This window comes from Equus przewalskii, chromosome X (assembly GCF_037783145.1).
Source record: "Equus przewalskii isolate Varuska chromosome X, EquPr2, whole genome shotgun sequence".
In the NCBI taxonomy this organism is placed as follows: Eukaryota; Metazoa; Chordata; class Mammalia; order Perissodactyla; family Equidae; genus Equus; species Equus przewalskii.
This window is the reverse complement of record NC_091863.1, coordinates 52,653,928-52,679,493: the sequence shown is the minus strand read 5'-3', so window position 1 is coordinate 52,679,493 and position 25,566 is coordinate 52,653,928. Positions and strand designations below refer to the sequence as shown.

The window sequence follows — 25,566 nt, the reverse complement described above, 5'->3', positions numbered from 1 at the left end:
AGGGTACATAGCCCATCTGCACACCTTCGGCCTCGCTTCTTGCTCTAAATACCTCCAGGTATCATCTCCCAATAGCCTCACATCTCCAGATTGGAGAGGGAGGGACGCTGCAGATGCACAGAGAGGTTTAGCCTACTTCTCCAAGAGTTGCTTAAGGGGTGAAGAGAAGGCAAGCAAACAGAGGAGACCGGACTCTGCCCACGTGGTGTTTTCTAGCCCCAACTACAGAGGTTCAGGGAACAGAAATTCCAAATCCCAAATCCAGAACATTGGTGGACAAAGGCCAAATCCTGGAAATGAGGACCAGCCCAGAATGTCCAGCCATATGGTAGCTGTAGCCTTAGGGTAAAGAATTTCCCACCCCCAACACCATCCTTCCCACCACAGGCTTCCTGCCCGCTCCATCAACCACTCAGAAACCACCTGCAGCCACCACTTTCTCTACGCCCTAGGGCTGCCTGACCTCCCATCCCCAGAAGTGTCTCTCCTTCATTCCAGGAGGATGAAAGTGAGGGGAAAATTCAGAGAGCAGTAAGACAGACAAACAGTGGGTGGGGACAGCAACCCCTAGAGTGGGAGTGGGAACAGGTCCCACAGTAGGAGTCAGGGTTTGAAAATAGCCCTGGGTGTGATTCATCACCCTCTCCTCCCAAGGCGGCAGACTTGGGTGCTCCAAGTGGAGTGGGACGGAGACAAGCCAGGGCCCTCCAGCCCAACCTCTGGGGTGCCAAACCTCTGGGACCTCTGGCTCTGCGTTGGCTCCACTCCTCTCTACCTTCAGTCTGGCTTCTGTCCTGCTCACCCTCTCCACCACTAGTTTTCCAGCTAGCCTAGCTGCAAAATCACCACAAACCTCCCTATCTGCATAGCTCCTGTTGCCCCAAGCATCTCAGAGACAACCCTTTACTTGCAGTTAAGAGCCTGGACCCATGCACCAAGTCATCAAATGTCAGGGCAGAAGAGAGTGGCCCTTTAGATTACTGAAATCCAGCCCACTATTGAGGCGCAGTTGAAAACAGTGTGGCCCACAGAAGTAGTATGACTCACTTAAGGTCACATGAATTAGTAACTAAACCCCGGTTTCCTGAGTCATAATTCAGTGCTCAACTTAAACATTTTTTAATAGTATTTTATAAATGCTCTGGTGTTTATTTTTTTGAAGATTGGCACCTGAGCTAACATATGTTGCCAACCTTTTTTTTCTTCTTCTTCTTCTTCTCCCGAAAGCGAGGCCCCCCGCCCCCCGCTCCGCCCCCTGTACCTAACTGTGTCTTCTAGTTGTAGATCCTTCTGGCTCTGCTACGTGGGACGCCTCCTCAGCATGGCCTGATGAGCATGGCCATGTCCGCGCCTGGGATCAGAAACGGCAAAACGGCAGGCCGCCGAAGTGGAGCGCGCGAACTTAACCGCTCGGCCACGGGGCCGGCCCCTCAGTGCTCGATTTTAGAGAGTCCTGGGAGAAGAGAAATGCAGAGAACCCCTGACTGCTGAATTTGGAAATCCCGAAAACTTCCACTAAAAGGCCTTTCCTCAGAGGGTTCTCTATTCCAAATCCATTTTGGACTTAATAAGGAAACCGAGCCCTGAAAGATGCGACTTATTCAAAGGTTTTCTCTTGATGCCCGCGGCTACAATACCAGGAAAGTCCGGGGCGTTTCTCAGAAGGGAAGGCAGTGACCGAGGGGAAAGCCCATACCGCCCGACCAGGAGCTTCCTGGAAATGCCCTCAAAAGCAGAGTGAGGAGGAGAGAGTAAGAGAAGTGCAGAGTCTGAAACCCCACCACCCACGTCCAGCTCCAGCCCTCCTCCGAAGCCCGAGAGCAACCGCTCCAGACTCCAGCCAGACCCAGAGATAACGGGCGGATAGCCGCCTTTCATCACCCCACTTGCAGGGCTTCCCTGGGAGAAGCGCGGCCGGCGGGCTCAGGGCTCCTACAATTTCGGCAACTCCGACCCCAAATCCCAGGAGCAAAGGTGCCTCTGCTCGCTTCCTCTGCTGCTCCTGTGTACTCTGCCCAGTCGAACCGCTCAGAGCGGGGGCCTGGCTGGAGCGCTCCAGAGAGGCAAGGCGGGCGAGGGAGCCCAGGAGGCCCCTTCGGGCCGGATCTCCCCCCGCTGTCGCCCCAACTCCTACCTGGAGGCCGCATCCACCGCTTTGGGTTCGAGACCCCAACACAGCTGCCAGCGGGTGGGAGGCGAGCACAAGGCAGGGCTGCCCCGTCCGGAGCACGCGCAGAGCCCGGGGTCAGGCGTGGGTAACGGTGCCAGCCAGAGAAGCAGCTGCCACAGCTGCTTAGCTGTTGTCAACCCGAGGCTACTCTTGTCGCAGGTGGGGAGGGAGTCAAGGCGAGATGGGCGGTAGGGACGCCCCGCCCACCTACAACCCTCGACCAATGAGAGTACAGTCCGGCCCACCGGACTCCTCTGAAAGTCGCCTAAATTGTGGTGGGCGGGGCTCTGCCTTCCAGCTCATCCAATCCGAGCGCCGCTGCCTCTTCCTCAGGTCACACCGCTTGGGGTGGGGGCCGGGGGGAGAAGGCGCAAGCCGAGACCCAGTGAGTGAGGGTGATGGAGTGAGTTGGTCAGGCACACAGACTGATAGTCACTGAGCTCTGAATGTGTCTGGCACCGTGTGGGGAATTTAAATACACATGCCATGTGCAAGAAAAGTTTCGGTGGCTTACTGAGGATAATTTATGGGGAGTTTAGAAGATACAACTCAGGTGAGATCCTTTGGGCGAGCGGGGCAACTAGGAGAGAACCGGGACCTTAGATATTTGAGCAGGAAGTTGCCATTCCTACCTTGCTCGGGCTCCAGCAATCTGCAACCTCCCCCACTACGCCCAGCTCTCTGCCCCAAGTTCAAACTCTACCTCTACAGAGAAATGCAAGGAAAACTCGGGGCAGGCATCTGCATGGCAGGAGAGGGTTCCCAAGAATTGTGACAGCAAGTACCACCAGAAAGCCCGTTTAAATTCAGTATGAAACAGAATGTTAAGATTTGACTTCTCTCTTGCCTTTCCTCACAAGGGCCCAACACAAGTTCACAACCTTGATTTCATTGTTGAATTGGGGACTCCTATTAGCCAGGGCTGGGAGTACCCAAGACCACATGCCATCTAACCACCATCCTCCACATTTACAAATACAGAAACTAAGAAGAGACAACTCAGTCAAGTTAACTTAGCAAATCCATGGCAAGGACAATACCTGCACACTGGTTATTTTCTCTGTACCCAAAAGATGGGAGAAATGAAGCTGAGGTTCCTAGAAAGCAGAGACTGCATCCATCTAACTTGTTTGCTACAGTACCCAACGCAGATGAGAGCAAAAATTAATGTTTCTTAGGACAGCAAGTTTCTTAAGGTCTCCCAAGGCAACAGCAGAGCCAGACCTAGCCCCAGGTGCCCCCCTCCTGCCTGGCCTTCAGTCTACTAGGCCAAATTGGAATTCTCCCACCTTCCTTCCTTGCCGGCCCTGATGAGAATCAGAGGAGAAATGACGGGGCAAGGCTACTTCCAGCGTGTACCGCCTCCTTTCCTCTCAATGACAAGTTTGCAGCTGGCACTTTGTTCAAGATCAGCCATGTCCCTTGGATGTGGATGAGGCCTGTACATCAGCTCACTCCTGAAAACAAAATTCTACCCAGACTCAGGAACCCTTATGATGGGTGGGTAGGGAGATGACCTCCTTCCTGAGGCTGGGCTATTCTATTTGTAAGCATCCCTAAGGCTCTGAGTTGGAGCCAAACTTATCTTGCTTCTGGAAAATGCTAGAAGGATATAGAAGTGTGGGTCTGGCAATGATCCTATAGTTTCCCTAAGAGTAGGAAACCATGTCAGAGCTCATTCCATCCACCCCATGACACCAAGCACAGTGCTTACAGTAGTTTCTCAGTAATGTTTGCTAATGGGCGAATGAATGTTGAAAGGTATTCAAGCGACGACCATGAGGAAACTACAATCATATGAATAATGAGCAAACCCAACTTACCTTTTAGAAGATACATTTAACTGAATCAGATATGATGGGTTCTGGGACACCCATTTCTTTAAAAAAAAAAAAAGGCAATCAAACAAGAAAACTACAAAAGGGAAAACTACAGAAAGAACAAAAACTACAAAAAGACACATTGCTATAAATAAGTAGAACAAGAACTTCGCAGTGCCTGGCATGGAGTAGGTACTCAATAAAAACATCTATTTCATGACAGAGTGAACACAACAGCCAGGGAAAGCTACGGTCCTAATATTTATCATGTTATCATTTAACATTTTGAAATGGCCCAAGTGACATCTAGGCTATTTCTTTGAGTCTTTTTTGATCTCCTTCTCTTATCCCACGAGCTTCAGAAAGGCAAGAAAAGCTCAGCCTCTTCAGAAAGACAAAAGTAGCTTATCCCCTTCCATCCCACTGCCAGCCCTTGCTCCCTGAGCCACCCCCACCCTCTACCCCTGCACCCTACCCCCAACCTAAGCCAGAGTCTTGCACAGAACACATATTCAGCAATGGTGCTTGGAACGGATGGGAAATTGGTACCTTTTCATAGACTTCTTTCTGGGCTGCATCTTGAGTGGCTCTGGAGATAACTGGAGCCTTTAGGTCCCTGGTGTCCCTTTGTCCATGAGCCCCCACTATTGCCTGTGTGTCCTATAGTGCTGCCACTGCTATCCTGGATGCAAGCTCAGCCATCAGGCAGGGAAACATAGAGTGCACGAGGGCAGACTGAGGGCGGGTGAAAAAGCCTCAGGGTGCGGACGTGCGTGCATGCATTTCTACACCTGAGGCATGAGGCCACCCTCATTCTACCACTACCACAGCCCAGCTGTGTCATACAAATGACAGTACAAAGGATTCTGGAGCCAGATAGCCTGGGTACAAAGCCCAACTTTGCCACTTGCTAGCTGTGTGACCTTAGGCAAATTATTTTCCAACTTTCTGTGCCTTGATTTCCTCATCTGTTAAGTGTGATGACAATCACAGGCCTGACCTTATATGGCTGTTGAGCTGATCCATTGGGCTAAATCATCACACTTAGAATGGTGGCTCTAAGTGTTAGATGTGGTGGCAGATAGGGTTAAGCAGAGGCACTAAGCAATTGTGGAATGAGCTGTGGATCAGGAAGTAGGAGAGTTGGGTGCTAGTCCCCATTCTACCACTTTCTGGCTGTGTCACCCAGGGCAAGTCATTGTGCCACTCCAACCACCAGTTTCTTCACTTGTAAAATGAGGGTAGAGCACAATCCCTAGCAGGCAAAGTTGAGACAACAGATGTGAGAGTGTACTGTAAAGGGTGGTGACAGGTGGCAGGATGGCACTCAAGGTGCTGCGGAGCTAAGTTTTTTTCTAGGGCCAATCAGCCCTTTTCTCCTAGGTGGTGGCACAGAGAAACTCCATATGCCATTACCCTGAGCCTCACTCTGAGACACTTGGGTCCCAATAAGCACCTATCTGAGGACAATTCTTACACCCTTTCCTGCCTAGGAATGGGGGTTCCTCAGGCTGTTGTAGGCAGACCCATAACCCCACCCTGGAATGGTGAGGGTAATGTCAGGAAGGAACCAAGCAGATGTTTCCACTACTCTTCCATGGATCTAAAGAAGCAGCAGCAAATAATTCCAGGGAACACAGCTGGGAAGAAAAAAGGGGAGTATAAGCTATGAGGGGAAAATGAATTACACTCAGACCAGCCCTGCCCAGCACATAACCACAGGTGCCCACACACACACACACACACACGCGTGCTCTCACACTTGCACACACATTCCTGCATATCTCCTCTAAAGCCCTCCAGTCAGGCCTAGGAGCGTAAAGGCCTTCTCCCCAGTGGTTTGGGCCCCCTACCCAGCCTCATGAAAGGGGGTTACTGGTCAGACTCCCACAAAGTGAGATAGTTGCAGTTTATAAAAAAATTCCTGAGGAGCCATGGCTGTGTTGGGGGAGGGGGTTACACTAAGAGGGTCAGCTGGAGTAGGGCCAGATGTGGGGAGAGGGGATGTGGCGGTGGCAGGGGCTTGCAAAGGTGAGGAGCACACAGGCACCTCATGAGCATTGCCAACTGGGGTTGGAGGGCAGAGAGCTATGTCCTGGAAGGAACACAAAGACCCCCTGTCAGCCCACAGCCCAGGGCTGTGGCTGAGCTCACCACACACACCACAGCACCCTGGAAGAGGGAGCTCTGTGTTGGGCTGGGGACCCTGGGCTGGCTGTGAGGGGAGCTGGAGCACTGGCTAAGCCAGGCATAGGTCAGGGGAGTTTCAGGGGTCACTTACCCTCTCAGGGCTCCCCTTCCCTAAGCTAGGACACAGAGGCACTCATCCCCTCCCACCTGCCTCCTGGAGTCATTGACAGGAAAGTATCGGGGCAACTCATGACCACCTCTGACACTTGGACTGGGCAGCTGGAGATGAAGAACACAACCCCACTCAGTCTCTGTCCCCAGCTCTTCCCCAGACACCCAAAAGCCTATCTCCCTCCCTACAACAAACACCAGACAAAGGATCAGCTTGATGGATGGCTGGTTCCCAGCATCCACACAACAGACCCACTGGGCTATGACAGTGTGATGGGCCTCATTTCACACCCAGAATGGGCCCCTGGCCTAGCTTTACTGGCCCGTCTCAAAGGGACCAGAGGTTTTCTGCTGCAGGCAGATGGAGCACCCCCCACACCCAGTTCCCTCAGGGAAGTCTGCCTGTCTTGGCCCAAATGAATAAGTGAGGTCACCCTGGGCAGAGCACTTGGTGACTGGCACAGACATCAAGAGCAGGATGTCCACCCCCACCCCTCTACGCCCCACCCCATTCCGGTCCTTCAGGAGAAGGTCACAGTGTGGTGAAAGGAGATGAGCAAAGGCAGGCCCACTTCTAACACAAGCCCCCTTGCCTTGCCTGCGCCCTCGTCATGCACACCTACAAGCAGCTGAGGTCAGAGGAACCCTCCCTCTACCCCACCTCCCTAACAGTCCCCTCTGTCTGATTCCGTTTCAGCCTTCAAGCTTGCTCCTCCCTGGCTAAGCTCAGTTTCCTCATCTGGAAAAACAGGGCTGGGCCCTAGTTTCTTGGATCCCTTCTTTCCAGAACATTCTCTGCTTCCGTGAGCTTTTCTGTGTGTTTCCATGGGAGTGGGGCTCCCAGAAACTGAACAGCCATGGGGCTTCTGCAGAGGAAGGGGGCGGTGGAGGAAGGAGGGTCCTCTGAGGATGGGGAATAGCTGGGGGTCAGGACACAAAGAGCAGAGGAAAGAGGGGGCTCTTTCTTCCTACCCATAGGCTCCACCATCAGCCCACCACAGCCTGACCTCATGCTGCAACCAGATCTGGTGCCCAGGAAGTTGGAGGGCTGCTGGGGCAGGAGGTAGGGGGGAGGGTAGCTTTTACTGGCCCTGCCCAGAGCCTGACCCAGTCCAACCCTGTGATTATGGGTCTCTAGGGCTTGGCAACCTCAATTCAGGCAGACAGAGCCCGTCCCCTGGCCACCCACCCACCCTGTCTCCTTTCCCTGAAGGACAGCCCTCAGAGGCCCCAGGATGACATCAGAGAGGACATGGGATGTGTGGTGAGGTTTGAGGGCCACTCAACAAAGAGTCTGAGCTCTTCTTGGCCTTGGAATCCCTGTACCCTCTCAGTGGGCCCTTCCCCAAGCACAGCTCTCCCCCTCCCAAAACTGCTACACACACACACACACACACACACACACACACATGCACGCATGCATTCTCACTAAATAAAAGTTCTGATCTGACCCTCAGTCAGGGCCAGGGCTTCCATACACAAATGTACCAACCTGTCAGTCAACATGGGCACCGAGGCTCTGGCAGGGGGCTGGGGTGGGGAAGAGGGCAGACAGGTGGGAAGCCAGGGTCCGGTCCCTGACTTCCTGGAGCTCCCATGCCACTGGGGGAGGCAACAGCAGCCCCAGAGGCAGAACGCCCAACCCAACCAGGTGGGGCAGTGGAGTGAGGTCCCAGAGGACAGAGAGAGGAGAGGAACAGCAAGGCTCCCAGATTAGACATCTGATGTCTCTGGATCAACAAACCCCCAGGAAACACCAGGAAAGTGGTTCCCCGGGCCCCACCTCCACCAAGGTTCCTGGATCAGGAGCCAGGACATCGCAACTCTGGCTTCTACCCAGCTTCTATCACGGAGAGGCTGTGTGACCTGGCTGAGAGTCTTGCCCTCTCTGGGCCTCAGTGTCCACATATGTACAATCAGAGGATCTGATCTGAGGATCTCTGAGGGCCCTGTCCTTTAGTGGGTTCACATTCCACAACAAATCTTTTGTCGAAAAACCCAACCCGGTTTGCTGTTTCCTCCCTGCCACTTGGGGCAGGAACAAGAGAGAATTTACTGGGGGAAAAAGAACAGGCAGAGCCTGGAAATTTTTTAAGTGCTCAAAGAAATATAAATTTTTTCAACTTAAAAAAAAACAAAGTGCCAGGCATTCTGGGAGATCCGTTGGAGTGGAAACAGGCCTTTGGATGGAGATTTTAGGCAATTCGAGCTGACTGAAAAGGTGCTGCCAGGGTGGCTGGGCTATGTTATGCAACTAGGGGACAGGGTGAGGCGGTAAGGGGCCCTTGGAGTGATGGGGGGTGTAGGGAGCTACCGGCTAGATAGTAAGAGCCAAGGATACAGAGACAAAAAGAGGGATAGAAAGACAGACAATGGAACGAAGAGGTAAAAATACAGGCTGAAGGTGAGACACACAGTGGGACAGGAAGACAGACAGGATGGTGGAAGTACGACTCCAGAGGCAGAGACAAAGAAAGTGCTGGAGGCATAGGGGTAAGGGACATACTGTTTATTAAACACCTGCTATGTGTTAATAACGAAAATGTTCTTTTTGAGTGGAGGGTGAAGGCAGAGGGAGAGAGGTGGGTAGGGACGAAGCCAGACGGACAGTGGAGATAAAAGGATGGGACATCTTGGGACAGAGCAAGAGCTGGCTAAGAATTAGAAGGCGGCAGGCGTGCGGGGGTGGAAGGTCTGAAAAAGGGGGACTGCCAGCCAGGAGTAGGGTTTTAGACAAACGGACATAGGACTAATAGATGAAAAGGGGACTGGAACCAAAGACAAGGCGAGGAGGCAGGAGCTTTGCCGACCCAGCTGGGTAGGCAGCGCGCAGGGTGTCAGCAAAGTGCAGCCAGCCCTGACCTCCCGCCAGGTCTGCCCGGCTCTGTTCACCCGGTTTCCAGCGCGGCGGGTCCCACTGGGTACCTTTCACACCCCACGGCGTCCACGCCCGGGGCTTTGGGAGCCGCGAGGCCAGCCGCCAGCCCCCAGCCCCGCACCTCGGCCATGTGTCCGCGAGCGGCTCCGGAGCCCGCAGGCGGGCGAGCCAGAGCTCTGGCGCCTCGGGCGGTGGTACCCGGACTGAGCGGCTAGCCAGGGAAGCACCGAAGAAGGGGGGGGGGGGAAGGCGGCTGAGGGAGCGACGGCTTGGGTTGCCCCACACCCCAGTAGCGAGTAGAAAGTTCCAGGCCCCCATCTTGAGCAGAAGCCCCCCCTTCTCTATCCTACCCTGGCCTCAAGTCATTTAGCTCTGCCATCTGCTTCCCCGTCGCCATCTGGCCTCCTCTCCCGGGTTGGAGTCACCCTCTGGCCTTTTCCGCCCTGGCCCCCTATTTGAGAGGTGTCTCACCATGATCCCGCTCCTTCCTGCTCTCCTATCCCAGTGTGAGATAGTGAGGGTCTTCTTAGTCACCAGGTCAGCCCCTCCACCTCCTGTCTACCCCAAATCTCACTAACCATGTAAGATGGCGGAAGACCTGGTGCAACAGCCAGATGGAGTGGGAAACAATGGCTCCTGCCATCTCGGCGGACCGACTGACTGACTCTTCAGCCTCCACGCCACTACTTCTCACTATCCCTCCACGGCCCTTTTCTGTCTGTCTGACCAGAGCAACGGACCCTGGGTTCCAACAAAGATACCTTGAAACCTTTCTAGTGCCAAGAGCATCCTAGACCTTATGAGCAGAAGCATTCTTTATAGACCCTCATGTTAACAGACGCAAACTGAGGCCCAAGAATACAGCTGGCTTGGCCGTCATCTAAGCAGGGACAATTATCTCTATGCTGCAGGACTGTTGTGAGGATCTAAAGGAGCTGAGCATGGTAACTGGCATGGAATACAGCCTGCATAAAGAAAGATTCTCTTCAGTTCTCAAAGAGATCAGCACTGAGGATCTACCACAAAAAAAGCCTGGACCCAGGAGCCTAAGTTACATAACCCTTTTCCTTACTCCTAACCTCCACCCACAGCAAGCAATCGTGCATTGCCTGATTCCGGGATGGTGGGGAGTCCTATTTGTCTTAGTTTACAATGGAGGGAAAGCAGAAAGTTGCCAGCTCTCAAACCTGGTCATTTCTACTCCACTTGTGGTAGCCAGTATGGGGGGAAAGAGTCTCATAGTGGCTCTGCAGCATAACATGTGCCATTTTTCCTCTCGGAACCTCAGTTTCCTCATCTGTAACATAAGGATAATAATTCCATGATACAATAGGAATAATGATAAGGGGATACACAGATGGGGGTCACAGCCCCTCCCTCTATGGTCTCCATACCTTGTGCCAGGAGACTAGGGTTAAGCAGCCCCGTTTGTGAGGGACAGGCTAGGAAAAGGAAGAGGAGTTCGTGCGTTGCTGTGTGCTTATTTGCGTGAGATTTGCTCTGACTTTTCACAGACTCAATGTCAGAGCTGTAAGGGAACGATAGGGTAACATATTGACCTCCACTCCATTCACCCTTTTCCCCAAGGCAGTGCTGGCACACAGTAGGTGTTGACAAAATATTTATTGAATGAATATTGTCCTCACCATGTGGTGGGGAATATGGTGGGGAAGAGGATTTGCCCGACGTCACACAGTAAGTCATTTCAGAATCAAGATAGATCGCCTGTCTGTTCTTTCTTCCAGTAGGCCATGCTGCTTCATGGAATTCTTTTTGTTTTCCCTCATGTGATCATAAATCAGTAGAGAGCCCATTTCTGTCTCCCATCACCCTCTTGCCTATCAGCAATCCCCATTCTGGACCAGCCCAGCCAGGATAAACAGCCATTGGGAGGCCTCTGTCTGTGCCCAGCTTGGTGCTGCCAAGCCTTTGACTTCTGAGTTTCCAACAGCTGCTGCACTGCTCCTGGAAGAAGGGCAAGTTCCCCTCTGAGGAAAAGGAGGCCCCAGTCAGCTTCCTCCAAGCACAGGAGTTTCCCTTTTGCTCTCTGGCGGGGTGGGAGTGCAGGACACAGCCCCTCGGCAGCAGCCTAGGAGGAAGGGCGGCAGCAGCCATTTCCTCCTCCGCCAAGGCATCTCTCCCTGGCTAGTCCCTCCCCTGTTTCCTGAGCTCTACTACTTCAGCCTCAGCCAGAACAGTGATATGGAAGGGCTCCAAAGTTCAACTTGAATCACAGAAACTGGGAACTGGAGAGGACCCCAGAGGTCATTTATTCCCATCTCCTCCCCACTGCAGGAATGCCCTCTGTTAGTAAAGAGGAGGGGGACATCTGACCTAACCTCTTACGGCCTCAGTTTCCTGCTTCATAAAATGGACAGGGTGACACCTACGTGACAATGTTGTGGGTGGAAATGTGAGAATGGATTTAATAAAAGTTAACTTGTATTGAGCACTAATTATATGCCTAGCATCGTTCTAAGGTGCTTTTCGGGTCTTAATCTATTTAGTTCTTACCACAACCCTCCAAGGTAGGTACTATTATAATCAGCGGCAGCATCACCCCCATTTTACAGATGGAGAAACTGAAGGGCAACAAAGGTAACATAACTTGCTAAGTTCACACAGCTAATAAGTGGCGATGGCAGAATTTGAATCCTGAACCTCAGTTTTCACCCATACAATGGTGGTGATCATCCCTACCCCAGAGAATGATCCATCGTAAAGGTTCCATGAGCTCACATGTGTCTGTGTGGCTGGAACTTTTGTAACCAAGTACCCCTAAGGGCCGAGGGGAAAGAATGTGAAGCAACCCTGGGGGACTGAAAATGTAACCTGAAGTTTTGGCTCCAAGCAGGGAATGTCTTTGAAGTCACTGTTTTTATCTTAAACTTCTACTTGAATTTTCCGGTTAACTCCAGTATATACATGCATGTTGTTTTCATATAGAAATGAGTGTTTTTCTCCTTTAAGCCTCTGAGGAAAGTTGACACTCTGGGAAATGGGCCACATTGGTCCCGTGCGTTCATATGCTCCAGGTCACTGTCTTTTACCCCAGGGGTACCAGACACCTGGCGCATAGTAGGCCTTTAGTCATTAAGAAGAGCTAACGTATATGGAGCATTTGTTATGTGAGCCAACACTCTAAGCACTTTCCGCATGTGATTTAATTATCATGACAACTCTATGAGGAGGTCGAATTATTATCATTGCTCTCATTTTTAGTGGGAAAACTGCAGCACAGAGAGGTTGAGCGATTGGCCCATGGTCCCACAGTTTGGAAGTGACCACTGGGCTTTAAACCCAGAGAGCCTGACTGTCAGCCTTGGCCAGTAACCACTATACTTACTGCCTCTTAGGCCACAACAGAGCCTCTTTTACCCACCTGTCTCCGCCACTTCCCACCAGGATGATTGAGTTGATTCTTGACAGAAGCGGGCCTTATTCCAATTAGATGAGCAACTCCCTGAGGGCAGAGACACAGTGTCTCTCCCCTCAACCCACCGTTCCCCAGATCGATGCTAAGCCAGAGGCTGGGCTGCACACAGGGCTGGTCCTCCATTCATGTGTGGCAATTGGCTGTGTCCTGGCTTGTGGCAGTTTCTTGGACCTAGCACCTGTTGAGCTGTTAGATAGAGCACTAGCATGTCACAGAGGAGCCCTCTGCCATCTTCCATAGCAAAAATCCAGCTTCAGAAATGGCTGCCCATTATTTACAGGGACGAGTCCATACTTCCAAGGTTGACATTCAAAGTGCTGCCCAAGCTTACCCATCCAAATCAGCTGGCATTCCCAGAACTTCATTAACTTAACTTCATTCCCCTCCAAATGTGTTACATGTGCTCTTCTCTTTCACAAAAATGTTCATCCTTATTTCCTTTGACTTATTTCAATACTTACATGGTGCTCTCAATGTGTCTGGCACTATTCTAAGCTCTTTGCACATTTTAACTCATAGACTCCTTACAGAAACCCTGTAGGTACTATTATTATCCATTTTACAGATGAGGAAACTGAGGCATAAAGAGGTTTGCTTATTTGCCCTATCTCCTGCACCTGACAAAGTCCTATAGACACTCTTAGCCCTTCTTGTGAATAGCATAAGCCGCTCCCTTTCTGGGCGCTCCCACAGCTCAGTTACATCAGCAGTCATTCTATATTGAGTTTAATTATCTACGTGTTTTCCTGCCCAAGAAGAATTTGAGTTCTCTGAGGGTAGGGACTGTGTTTTATTATTTATGGCATATCCATTGCTCAGGAAGGAGTTTGGCACAGAGTTGGCACTTAGGGAATATTTGTCAAAGGACTGAATGAAGGGTGAGTGAGTTAGTAGCCCAGAAGCAGCCTTGATCAAACCAAATGGTGGCTGAGAGATTTGGGGTTTTCTTTCCCCAGTGTCAGTGGAGTAGAGGAACATAAAGATGACTCAATGACCGAGCGTGAAATGCAACCACAGGTGGTAAGAGGGGAAGAGAGAGAAGGCCTCCTCACCGCATCCTACCATTCATGTGGCTGGACCAAACCTGGCACCCTGACCACAAAGCCATTTGGGCTGATGGGACATCTTGTAAGCCAGAAAGCCAGCAGCTTTAGGGTCTTCTCTGGAGAACTCAGCTCCCTGGCTTCTCTGTTTGCCCCCCAAAGGCCCCGTGACTGCCTCTGCAATTCAGAGGTTCGTATGGAAATGTCACCCCAGGGAGTTGGGGTTTGCTGCTTTTGGTCTCCAACGTTATGCTTCAGTGAGCTTACTCTGCCCTTCCCTTGCTGACCAAGTGCATTTTGTGTACAAGTAGAGGGGAGTTTGGGTACAAATCTGGTCTCGAATCCTGGTTTGACTATTCAGGAGCTGTGTAAACTTTGGCAAGTAACTGAACCTCGGTTTCTTCACCTAGAAAATGAAAATAACTTTTTTCTGCCATGCAAACTTTGAGATAATGGATCTGAGAGCACTTTGCAATTGGGAAATGACCAGATGCAGAGAGACTAGCAGAGGGAGTGCTACTTCTAGTGGTGTTCTGCAGCTTTTCAATTGAAGGCCTTTCCCCCGTCTCCAGCTGGCTGGGCATGACTATGGCCCAATCATTAGCCTTTTCTGGGCCTTAGTAAAACAGGAAGGATAATTCCTAGGCTCTTGCAGCCAAGTCTTAGAAGGGCTGCTGGCTGGGCATTAGCAGTGTATATGTGTACAGATTTTATCAGCTCCAGAGAAGGGGCCCCTAAGAACTATAACTCTCAAAGCAGCCTTGGGTTTGAACATCAGCTTCAACACTTACTACATGACATGTCACATCACTTCTCTGGGCCTCAGTTTCCTCACTTATTAAATGGAGACAATAACACCTACCTCCCTAAACTATTATGTGGATCAAATGTGAAAGCATCCACAAGATGCATTTCTCAGTGGCAAACTCATCCCTTGGCCCTTCACCTTGCCTCACTGCTTTCTTCCTGTCCTTGCATCATTCAGGCTGCTCATTTCTAATGTCCATAATTCTTTCTGCCTTTATCTGGGAAGTAGTTGCAGTGCCCACCCACAGCTGCCCCCACTCCCATTTCTTGGCCTTAGTACACGCACCTTCAGCCCCCGTTGGAACTTGCAGAAGCCCCTTCTCCTCCTCCCATCACTGAGCAGGATGGAGCACAGTAACACACCTTGCAGTCTGGCTCAGGGATCCAGGGCTCTGTCCATTTGAGAAACTGGCCTCACCATGAACAAAAGCTGCTTTTGTGTCAGAGGAGTAGTTTGCAGCTTGTGGGTCAGTAATTTGCCTCCTGCATCCGCATCCTCTTGTGACTAGCCAGAAGGGCTGGGACCAAGGTGGTGGGCAGGCTTTGTTTGCATCTATCGCTTGGCATGTTCCCCTGGGATTCTAGGCCAGTGCATGAGACAGTGCACAAGTGGCCAGGGCCTCCATGGAAGCCAGCCCAGAGCTGGTGGGCTCTGAGAGAGCATCTGCTCCACTCCCTCATGGCACAGATGGAGAACCTGAGGCCCATTCAGGGAGGGGCAAGCAACTCAGGGCCCTGAACCCGGGCTTTGCCCTCTAATATTTGCCTCTGCCTTGTCTTGCCCTGGAGATTCAGTCTTTCCGAGTTCTCATGTGGCCTGAGTGGCTCGAGCAATCAGATCAGAAGAAGGGATTCCAGAGAAGTCCCAAAGTTCTCTGGGGGGATCTTCTCCTGTAATTTCTTCTCTGTGTGGTGTACTAAGGTAACCCATGTCAAAGTCTGGAAACGAAAGTTAGCAACACATAGGTTCTTAAATAAACAGCAGCTTGCCTTGAACAGATAGGGGCACCCACGTACATAGCTGTGAAAGGGGCGGGGCACCAGGCCGTCCCTCTGTACTTCCCAGACAATAATAGGTTGGAAGCCAGGCTGCCTTCCGGGAACCCTGGAGAAGGATCCTTGTGAAAATGCCCAGCTCGGGCCAAGAGTCTAATTGGAAGGCCTGAATGGCAGAATTTAGCCCCAGGTGAGCTGTGTCCCACAGACTGGAGACCTCAGGGACAGGGGACTACATCCCTTGTCAAAACAGAATCCTAAGCCCTGTGCAGTGAGAAACCCCATGAGGACAGGGCCTCGTCTTGAAGTCTAGGGTGGCTCCAGCAGAAAATGAGGATCCAGAGGGACAGCTCACACTCAGTGCCCAGGGGCAGGGTCTCTGGGTCGGCCTCCCCTTCCCTCCTGCTCACCCTCCTTTCCTAGCTCTTCTCTGTCCAAGCCTCAATGTTCTGTATTCTAGTTTAACCAAGGAGGCTGCTCTCTTCCACCAAGTTATTGTCCTCCATGCCTGATGGTGCCACCTGTACCCTCCTCTGCCTTTGACTTGATGTGTAACCTTGGGCATGTTAATTGCTCTTTCTGGGTTAATGATATCTTCATCCGAGCATAAAAAGGTTAGATGGCCTAGATCAGCAGGCTTGCGAATTGTGCCTCCCAGTGGCCGGGGGGAGCCTCAAGGCCTACCTTGGGGATGTTGCGGGAGGGAGAATAAGGGAAAATTGAGCCTAGAGGCTCCAGGCCTCCACTCCTACCCCACCTTGCTTCGGTAAGAGCATGCTGCTTTTTATCTGTTTGATATATTAGGGTTCCACATAGGATTCAGTTTTAGAAATAAAAGAGACTGCATCTAAGAAAACTTTAAAGGTCAATGGACTAGATATCTCCTTCTTGCACCTGAGCCTCAGTTACCTTCAGAGTGATCACTACATGTCATAATACAAAATAAAATATCTCGAACAGTGCCCAGCACATAATGATGATGACAATAATAGCTACCATTTATTGAGTACTAACTATGTGCCAGGCATTATTCAAAGGCTTTACCTGGGTCAACTCATTTGATCCATCTAAATCTTCTCAAGAAGGTATTACTATAATCCTCATTTTACAGACAAGGACACTGAGGCACAGAGAAGTTAAGCAACTTGTCACACAGCTAATGAAGGATGCAACTTGGATTTGAGTACAGGCAGTTTGGCTCTAGGACCCTCATTCTTCATCAGTACAACTGTTGGTTCTCAATATATATTTAGTTATTTTTTATTATTTTTGTAATTGTTGTTATTTTCATTGGCAAATTATGTTAGCCCTCATCTGTAAAGTGGGCTGAGTTCACCTTGCACTGTGACTGTGTGCCTAAAATCAGACTGTGGCTGCAGAGTGGGTGCATTCCTGCTCTGGCTACCAGACCAGGCTGCATTGTGCCCATGTGTGCCAGATCTACTGAGGTAAAGCCTACAGTCTGGAGCCACTTCTCCAAACAGTGGGCAGTGGACAAATGCTGAGTTTGATGAGAAAATAAGCTCTGGCTTGCATGCTCAGAGCCTGGAAGAAACTAGGCAGCAGACCCAATGGGAACTTATAAGGTGGCTGTCCCGCATGCAACAAGACTACTGACTTGCTATGTTTAGCCCTTACTGACCCTACCACTCTAAATGTCCTCCATTAGCCTGGTTTAGCTTTCCTTCTTCCCTTTTTTCTCCTTTTCTGGCCCCTTCTATTTTTCTCTTCCTCTCTCCTCCTCTCCTTGCTCAGCAAGACTCATAATAACTTGCTAAACCACAACCCTCATATTTCTTTTATTTCCACTTTCCAGGGGAATTTTGCAGCTGGTCCCAACTCCTTCTTCTGATTGATCCTCCCTCTCTGACCACATTCATCTCTTCTCAGGCCCCACCCAGGCTAGTTCTCTTAACTTGAACCCCCTCAGCGCAGAGGCTTGCCTATTCCCCTTTTTACTTGGCTGTCAAAGCCTCTAACTCCCTGGGCAAGTCCCTTCCCTTTTCTGGGTCGCAGTTTCTCCATCTGTTACAGGTTTCAGGGGAGTGATTGGACTAAATGATATCCGAGGAGCTTTCCAGCTCTAATTTTCAACCATTTTGTATCTGGCCCATTTAGAAAATTGGATATTCCTGGCTACTTCTCTCTCTTTCTCTGTGTGTGTGTATATATATATATACGTATACATATACGTATATATATATACACACACACACACACACATACACACACACACATATCCACACATGTGTGTGTGTGTGTGTGTGTAGACCTCTGACAGCATTAATTGGGGCCAGAATCTAAGGAACTGGGAGCTGAGGAAGGTAGAGGGTGGAAACAGGAGTTGCAGAATTTTCAAAGTGGAGAAGCATTTTGAAAGTCAAGTAACTTTAGAAAAATGGTCCTCTCAGTTGGGTTTGGCTCCAAAGAAAGGTCAAGGAACTGTGTGCCCAGAACCAGGGCAGAAGCAAAGCATCAACCCATCTAGGGGCAGCACACCCCCTGGGATTCAGTTCCATATCCTCCAGCATTTACCACCTGCCTCTTCTGGACAGGTCATCGGAACTAGGGGCAATGGGGACCCAGGCCCAGATGGACTAAGATGTTGTTCTCAAGGTGCTTACCGTCAAGTCACAGGGAAAAACATGGAGATAAATACAGCATCTCTTACAGTTTCCAAAGTGCTTTCATTTATTTCGTCTTTTTGGTCCTTACAACAACCTTGTTAGATAGCAGGAAAGGAACTGGTATCCCCTTTTACAGAGCATAGGACTGAGGGTCAGTGAAGAGACAGAATTCACCCAAGCTGATCTGACTAGCCAAGTGGAGAACTGAGCTACAAACCCAAGTGTTTAGTCTTCATAGCCAGTATTCTGTCCAAAGCATCATACTCTTGCATTTTCTATAGGTTTGACAATACAAGCTTTATGGGAAGCTACAAAATGCCCTCCTAACAGTGGCTAATTCTGGAAAGTGGGAGTGAAGGGTTTTGGGATTTTGGCTCTCCATTTTATATCCAGATGTAAAGGTCGAAATTTTTCCCTGAAGAATGTATTCTATTTCTAATCCATATCTGAAAAGAAATAGCTGCAACACAAGGCAGAACATGGTCCGTGCTGTAAGATAGGTTAAGATAGGTACATAATATGCTGGGGATTTGAAGGGGAGAGAGGACGGTATTTGAACTGAGCTTCGAAGAATGGCCAAGATCTGAGATGGCAAAGACTGAGATGGGGAGGGAGGAGTCCCAGAATCCCAGAGGCTGCAGCAGTCAGCTTTCCAACTCAGCAGCTACTGCTGACTTCTGAGACAAAGGCCTTCCTAGAAAGATTTCTTCCTGAACAATTAGGTACATATAGTGGGCATAATTTCCTGTTTTCTTTCCTTTCCTCATTTTATACTGTGAGGAACCTGGGCCAGAGCCCAGGACTTGGGAAACACCTGCTTCATTCACCCGCCCCTCACCTGGACTGTGGTCATGGATTTCTCTGGAAGTGTCCAGCTGGGCCAGTCCAGCTAGACACAGGCGGAAGGAGCCATAGGGACCAAGAGACTTTACAAACAGAAGGGGGGCCCAGCCAGGGCTCCCTACACTACTTTTCACTGTTTTTCACTAAAGCCCAAGATTCAGTATCAAATGATCAGATGATCAGTTTGATCACATTTTTGGAAAACCACATTTTTGGAAAATCAAGCTCAAACCCCTTTCCAATAAAGGGTCACATAACCGTAGTGTATAATTGCTTGAAGGGCCTTAGAGACCATACTATCCAATCCCCCCCTTTTAATGATGGGGAAGTCAGGGCCCAGGAGGAGAAGGCACTTGCCCAAGGTCATAAAGCTTGTTAGCAGCCAAGTCATCACACCTAGTTGTACTAAATTTAGCCCCTGCTGATGAATGACCATTTCTGTGAGCCAGGCTTCAAAGGGGCTCATTGGCAAACATGAGAAGGTAAGCACACCTGGTCTTGGGAGACCTTAGGTGTATGAGGCGCATCTGATCCTTCCATCGCTCTACCCGAAGTTGCCCTCTGGCCTGCACACTGTCTCCCTGGAGTCGGGCTAGGGCTCTGGAGCCACAATTCACATAGGCCCTCCCCATCCCAGAGGTCCAGGGGCTCATTCCTGAGGCCTCAGCTTCTGCCTTCTTCATCTCAAGTTAGACTTTTGGACTGGAGAAAACATCTCTCCCTTCTCTCACCCTCCTGCTTGGGATAGTCATGATGGTCATTTTATAATCACTTAATAACTATAATTTGTGTATCGCCTGGGAGATTAGAGAGCACTCGCACTCTCACTCTCACTCTCACCACCATGCTTAATTCCCACTACAACCCAGGAGTTGGGTATTTGCATCCTCATTTTAAAACTGAGAAAACTGAGGCTCAGAGAGGTGGGCACATAGCTAATAAGTGAGAGAGTCAGAATTCAGACCCAGAGCTATCTGAATTCTCCAGAAACTGAGCTCTTTCCACTAGCTTAAAGCTACCTTTTTTGCTTGTTTCTTGGCAAGGATTCGTGGGTGGATGGGAGGGTAGAAGGATGGAGCAAATAGTTCTTGAGCACTCTGTCTGTGGTTGGCTCTGTATTAGGCATGAGGATACAGAGAGGAATGAGACAAACTTTCTACCCTCACAGTCTACCATTTCAGTGGGTTGTTCTCAAACTTTTACACCAAAGTACCCCCAAATGGTTGAACAGAATGAACTCATTCCCCACACAGCCCCCAGGAGCTGGAGAAGCCCATGTAGCCAGCCACAAATGAGAAATTTCTTTGAAGTCTCCGTTTTTATCTTACAAATTCAGGTGAATTTTGCATGCTATTCCATAACATGTATCTATGCTTGTTTTCATATAAAAATGATGTTTTGCCCCTAGATCTTTTAGGGAGAATGAGCCATTACAAGCAGATGCTCTTGGAAGCATCTCCCAGGAGGAGGTTCTGCTCACCTCTGGCCCAGGGGAATACATAGCCCCTTTTGAGAAGCAAGAGACAGTGGTACATTTTTGTGTGGCGAAGGTATTGTTACTCTGAAAAACTAAGATTTTTGTAAAGAGGCTATGTGTGTGTGTGTGCAAACATGCATGCATGTGACACGTGTACACGTGTGCCTGTAGATGCTCCAGAGATGGCCAGAACTGTTTCCTTGCAGGACCATGTTTCTTTGTCACCCAGATGACCCACACTTCTACCCTGCCAACTAGCCTGCAAACTAGTTATGTTCCTCAGCCCAGAAGCCAGAAGTGGAAAGGACCCTAGGTGTTCTGGAAGGTTTTTTCTAAAATACCTTTTGCATTGACCCTTTTGGTAACTGTGGTTGGGAAATAAGAAAGCACCCACCTCCCAGCGACAGAGAACTGAAAGGGGAGAAAGCCAGGCAAACTTATAGCAGCTCATGTAGGGTGATGAAATAGTTATCCTGAGAGATATTTGGGGACTGGCAAAGTGCTGCCCCACTTTTGCTGGCTTTCTTGAGACAAGAAGCATGCACTTTGTAAACCCTGAATATTTTGCCATTTGCATGTTCTGTAATTAATTCATGTCTGTTTTTTCTTGGTTTTAAAGGAAGGTTCTAAGTGCCAGCCTACTTTGATGATCCTCACATAAACAAGAAAAGGGGCTTAGACCTTCTTTTTGGCCATAGGTTAAAGGGAGCAGGGCATCTCTGGGGGCCAGATGTGGTTATAACAGCAGTGAGATCAAAGTATGATGGCGCCAAGTGGCGGATCGAGGGAAGAGTTGGAGATTCTGAAACAACTGCCCCTCCACTCCTTAAGGTCCCCTTTTGGCCTTTGTCTCTTTCCAAATCTTGAAGGGCTTTGTGTTTTGTTTTTAATAAGGAGGCCATTCCCTTCCCCTGTGGAATGTATTCCCTGAAATATCCTGCTCCAGGGGCACATGGACACAGAGTTGGAAGCCTCTGTTCTCAGGAGCTCTACTTCCTATGTTTTCATTTTTCTTCTCAAAATGTAAACCAAACCAATTCTTCCTGTTTCTGGGTTTGGGATGTGGAAGGTCACACAGCAGGGACCCTCTAGCAAACAGGTCAGACAGGGCCTCTGAAAGCTGTCCCTTGGCTGCCCTGCCATGGGAGGAGGGTTATTGGAATGGAATTCAGTCCTATGGAAAGAGGAGGACGACGAAGAGAATAGCATCCTGGCTGTAGTGAGGGAACAGCTCTGCTTCTGATGCCAGTTTGCTCTCCTTTGCTTTTGCCCTTAACCCAGGCCTACTAAAGCCTGGATGCTATGGAGCCTTCACCAGCTGAGCTGCTGATCTTTAGACATTGGTTACTCTCAATCAGGAGTAAGTTTAGGAAAGAGTTATCGGGACTGTGAGAAATCCTTTTAGGAGATGGAGCTGTTTACTCTAGGGAAAGACAGATTCTGGGGAGGGCATTATAGACGAGTGGGGACTTGTATTTCTAGTCTCAGTTTTACCACCAATGAGCTGTCTGCTGTTGTGCAGATCACCTACCTTCTCTGGGTTTCGCGTTCCCCAACTGCAATGAGAACACTGGACTATATGAGCTACAAGGTCTCTTGCATCTCAGGCTTTGGGAAATTCTAAATGTCAGCAGGCTGATCATGGGGAAGAAGGAACACAACAACTTCCACGAGACTCCAAGGAGTGAAAACAGAACCACTGGGTGGAAGCTGTGAGGCAGATTCTGGCTCCATATAAAGAAGAACTTTCAACTGAGTAGAGAGAAAAGGGATGCCTGACCATGCCTGGAGAGTTTGATCTGAGCCTGAGTGGGTATGTAGTGGGAATGGCATAAAAGGGAACCTGTTAGCAATTGAGCACTGAACTAGAGCAGTGGTCTCCAACACCCACTTTTATGTGTCCAACTCCAGTCTCCAAATGAAAACTTCATGGAGCCAAAGGGTAAAATAGATTTGGTTGAATGAACCACCCCTCTACTCTGTCCTTCCCTCATGTCCTCCAGTGAATGTCTTCAGTACTTGGTTTGAAAATCACGTTAATATGGCCCTTAAGTGCCCTCCCTGCCTTGTGATGTAGGGCAACCTCCAAGTTTCAAGGGTTTGGTGGAAATGTGCTTTCCATGGATCTGCACCATTGTCTGGAACTACTGGACCCTCAAAGATCTGTCTCAAGATGATTTGTCATCCGGAGCCAGTGAGGGCTCTGTGTCAATCTGTAAAAGCTAGTTCAGAGCTAAAATGATAGGGAAGAAAGTCTCCTGAGAGGAAGAAGTCACTAGTCTGATTACCAGAATTTCTTTTGCTATGCCAACAAAAATAAAAGACAGTCCTTGGCAGATTCATTGTTTACGTGTGGCCCTGTGCTTAGTTCTGGGAATACAGGGGTCAGTCAGATGTAGCTCTTGTACACCAAGAGCTCATGGTCTCTGGGAGATACAGGAAAGAAAAGAGGCAAATGCAGAGTGGTGTGACATGTTATAAGAGAGACATGAATCAGATGGAAAGGGAATCCAGAGGATGGCTTGATGCGCTAAGCAGGGGGGCTGGCAAAGACACATCCAGTGCAGAGTCCAGGATGAGAGTTCATTGTATGTATAGGAAGTAGTGAGCTGTTCCATGGGGCTCAGAAATGTGGGGATGCAGTGGGAGATGAAGCAAGAAAGATAGGTTAAGTTGTGAAGGACTTTGAATGCCAATGCAAAGAATTTGGACTTTGACCAAAGGTAGGGAACAATCAAAGGATTTTGAGCATCATCAAATTTTTCTTTTAAAGAGAGAACTCAGGCAGCAGTATGGGAGGTGGGCTGGAAAGGCAAGCATGGTGGCAGGGAGACCAATTAGGAAGCCACAGCAACCATCCATGCCAGAGCTGCTAAGGACCGAGATAGAGGGCTATGGAAGTATGGGCCGAAAAGAAGGGGCAGGTTGAGCAAACATTACAGAGAAGTTTCATGGGCATGATTTGGTGACTGGATGGCAGCAAATGAAAGAGATGGAGGAGTCCAGCTGATTCTTGCTTGAGTGACTGTGTGGATGATGGTGCATTAATCAAGAAAGAGAGTCCTGGAGATGGAGAAGGTTTCCAAGGGAATGACGAAGAATTACAGCCTTTAGTGTTGAGTTTGAAGGATTCACGGGACCTTCTGGTGGAAGTGTAAATAGCATTTCCCAAGTCCTTTCCAGACCTGTCATTCCACCTGCAATTCCCATTCCCTCCCCAGCCCCTGGGTAGCTATCTCATGCCACCCAGTCCTTGCTCTGATCTGGATTGGCCCAGGCTGTGAAAATGGCCAACTAGGCTGTGCCTCAGGACATTTGCCTGACCTGAACCTGTTAGCCCAGGCCTAACTTTGTTTTGCAGTCCTGAAAACAAGCATTGGGAACCTGGCTTCCCAGCCTCTTGACCCCAAAGGAAGTTATTACACTCCTCCACAGATCTGGAAATCCTTCCTCCAACTCAAAGAACATCTTGAAATTGGCCTTTCCACTGACCCTGTCCCTACCTCTCCCTCCTTTCAGTCTGACTCTGGCAGAGGCAGGGCGTGGAGGATGACACAGAGTCACAGTGCAGAGGATTTGGGGACCTTCTAGTTCACGCTTCTCATTTTTCAGACAAGAAAATCTGAGGCCCAAGGAGGAGAGGAGACTAACTCAAGGTCACAGAAGGAGTTAATGTCAGACCTGGGACTAGATCTTAGAAATCTCAACTTGTAGTCTGGTGTTTTTTCCTTGGCTGAATTCACTGTTGATCATGGTTGAAAGATTTTATGTTTCAAATGATAATCAATTCCAGATAACCTCCTAACTAAGTAGATCTTTATACTATTCCAAGTTGCTAGGTAAAGTATCTGGCATATGTTAGATAGGCTATGCCCTACAAATGTTCTTCATAAAATAGCAAATGTTAAATGCCCAGATCTGTCAAGAATTAATTACAGGAATGATTTGGTCATTTTCAAAAGAAGGGAAGTTAATTGAATTATTATTATCCTGATGATTTTCTTAGGCTCTGTATTTCAATCTACTGCCCTCTTGAGCCTTGGAAGTGATGCCCAATAGCAACTTAAATAAATGCATTTAAATAAATGTATTTGTTTCTATTTTCCCCCTTTTAAACTTGTCTCCCTGCCCCCTCAGAGCTGGAGGGAGGGATCTGGGGCAGCTGATGGACAGAGTCTGGTGCTGAGGTCAAGCCTGCAGCCAGGCTGGAGCCAGTTAGGTTGGGGAGCCAGGGCTCTTGTTACAGGCCAACTATTACCCCCCAAGTTTCCTCAGCCACTTCAGCAGGAGCCTGGAGAGAAGCCCTGAATGGCTCCAGGCAACAAAAGGAGCTTTGTGCACTAGGAGCAAGGGGCCTCAGGGAGGATTTGGTGCAAGGGCGGTGGGGGGGGAAGGTCAGCATCCTCCTCACCTCTGTGGGCTGCTGGGAAGGGGAGCTAGTAGGTTAAGCAGAAATGTAGGGTCGGCAAGTAAAGGAGTCATCGAATTTCAGAGAAGCAAGATACCTTAGAGGTCATTTAGACCAAACTATTCATTTTATAGTTGGGGACACTAAGGCCCAGAGAAATAAAAGGACAGGCCCAAGGTCACACAGCTGGCAAAATGCAGAGCCAAAACCGGAACCTAGAGCTTCTGGTTCCCCAGTCAAGTGTTCTCACTTCAGGACCTGCGAGGCAGTTCACAATTGTGGATTTTATTTGAAGGGAGGGGCGCTCCTTTTAGGCTTCAGAGCCTATTTCCATCTCAGGAGCAATTCATGCTTAAGTAACACAAAGTGAGGACTTGGAAGGAGTATGACGTGATGTGGGGAGCCAGAGAGCAGCTAGTCAGTCTTGGCGTGAGGTCCAAAGGCCCAAACTTCCTCCTGACCTGTTAGTTTGTGACCTCTGTGTTTTCCAATGCTTGGTATTTATGCATGGGATGATTTGGAGTGAAACATTGACATTTTCAATCATGATAGATATATATTGAATTCAATACGTATTAGGAAAGATGTAACTAGTACCTCAAACTCTAATTTTATAGATATTTCGGCTGAGAGTGAAGTTATTGTTTAAAGTCAGGTTGATTTAAAGAAAAATAAGTACATAATGGCACAGGATGAAGTGATGGTAAAATTGTGAAGTTGGTTCACAGATCAATGAAATTTAGAAAACATTGTGCTAGTG

At 49.3% G+C, this 25,566-nt stretch overlaps 1 protein-coding gene across 13 annotated transcripts in view; it reads right to left on the bottom strand.

Moving 5' to 3' along the window:
- The window catches only part of STARD8 (StAR related lipid transfer domain containing 8), a 72,912-nt gene that overhangs the window by 30,330 nt on the left and 17,016 nt on the right, over positions 1 to 25,566 (bottom strand). For 2 of the 13 annotated variants that reach the window (XM_070605403.1, XM_070605411.1), the window contains exon 1: positions 2,135 to 2,327. The exons of 3 other annotated variants lie outside the window; for them this stretch is intronic. Coding sequence is in view for 1 of the 10 variants with exons in the window: in XM_070605402.1 (XP_070461503.1) it covers positions 2,135 to 2,147 (13 nt within the window). In the remaining 9 variants the exon portion in view is untranslated. Of the gene's footprint in view, positions 1 to 1,261; positions 1,454 to 2,134; positions 2,349 to 25,566 lie in introns of those variants that run through there. 8 more of the 13 variants (XM_070605413.1, XM_070605406.1, XM_070605407.1 and 5 more) reach the window with 8 other exon arrangements.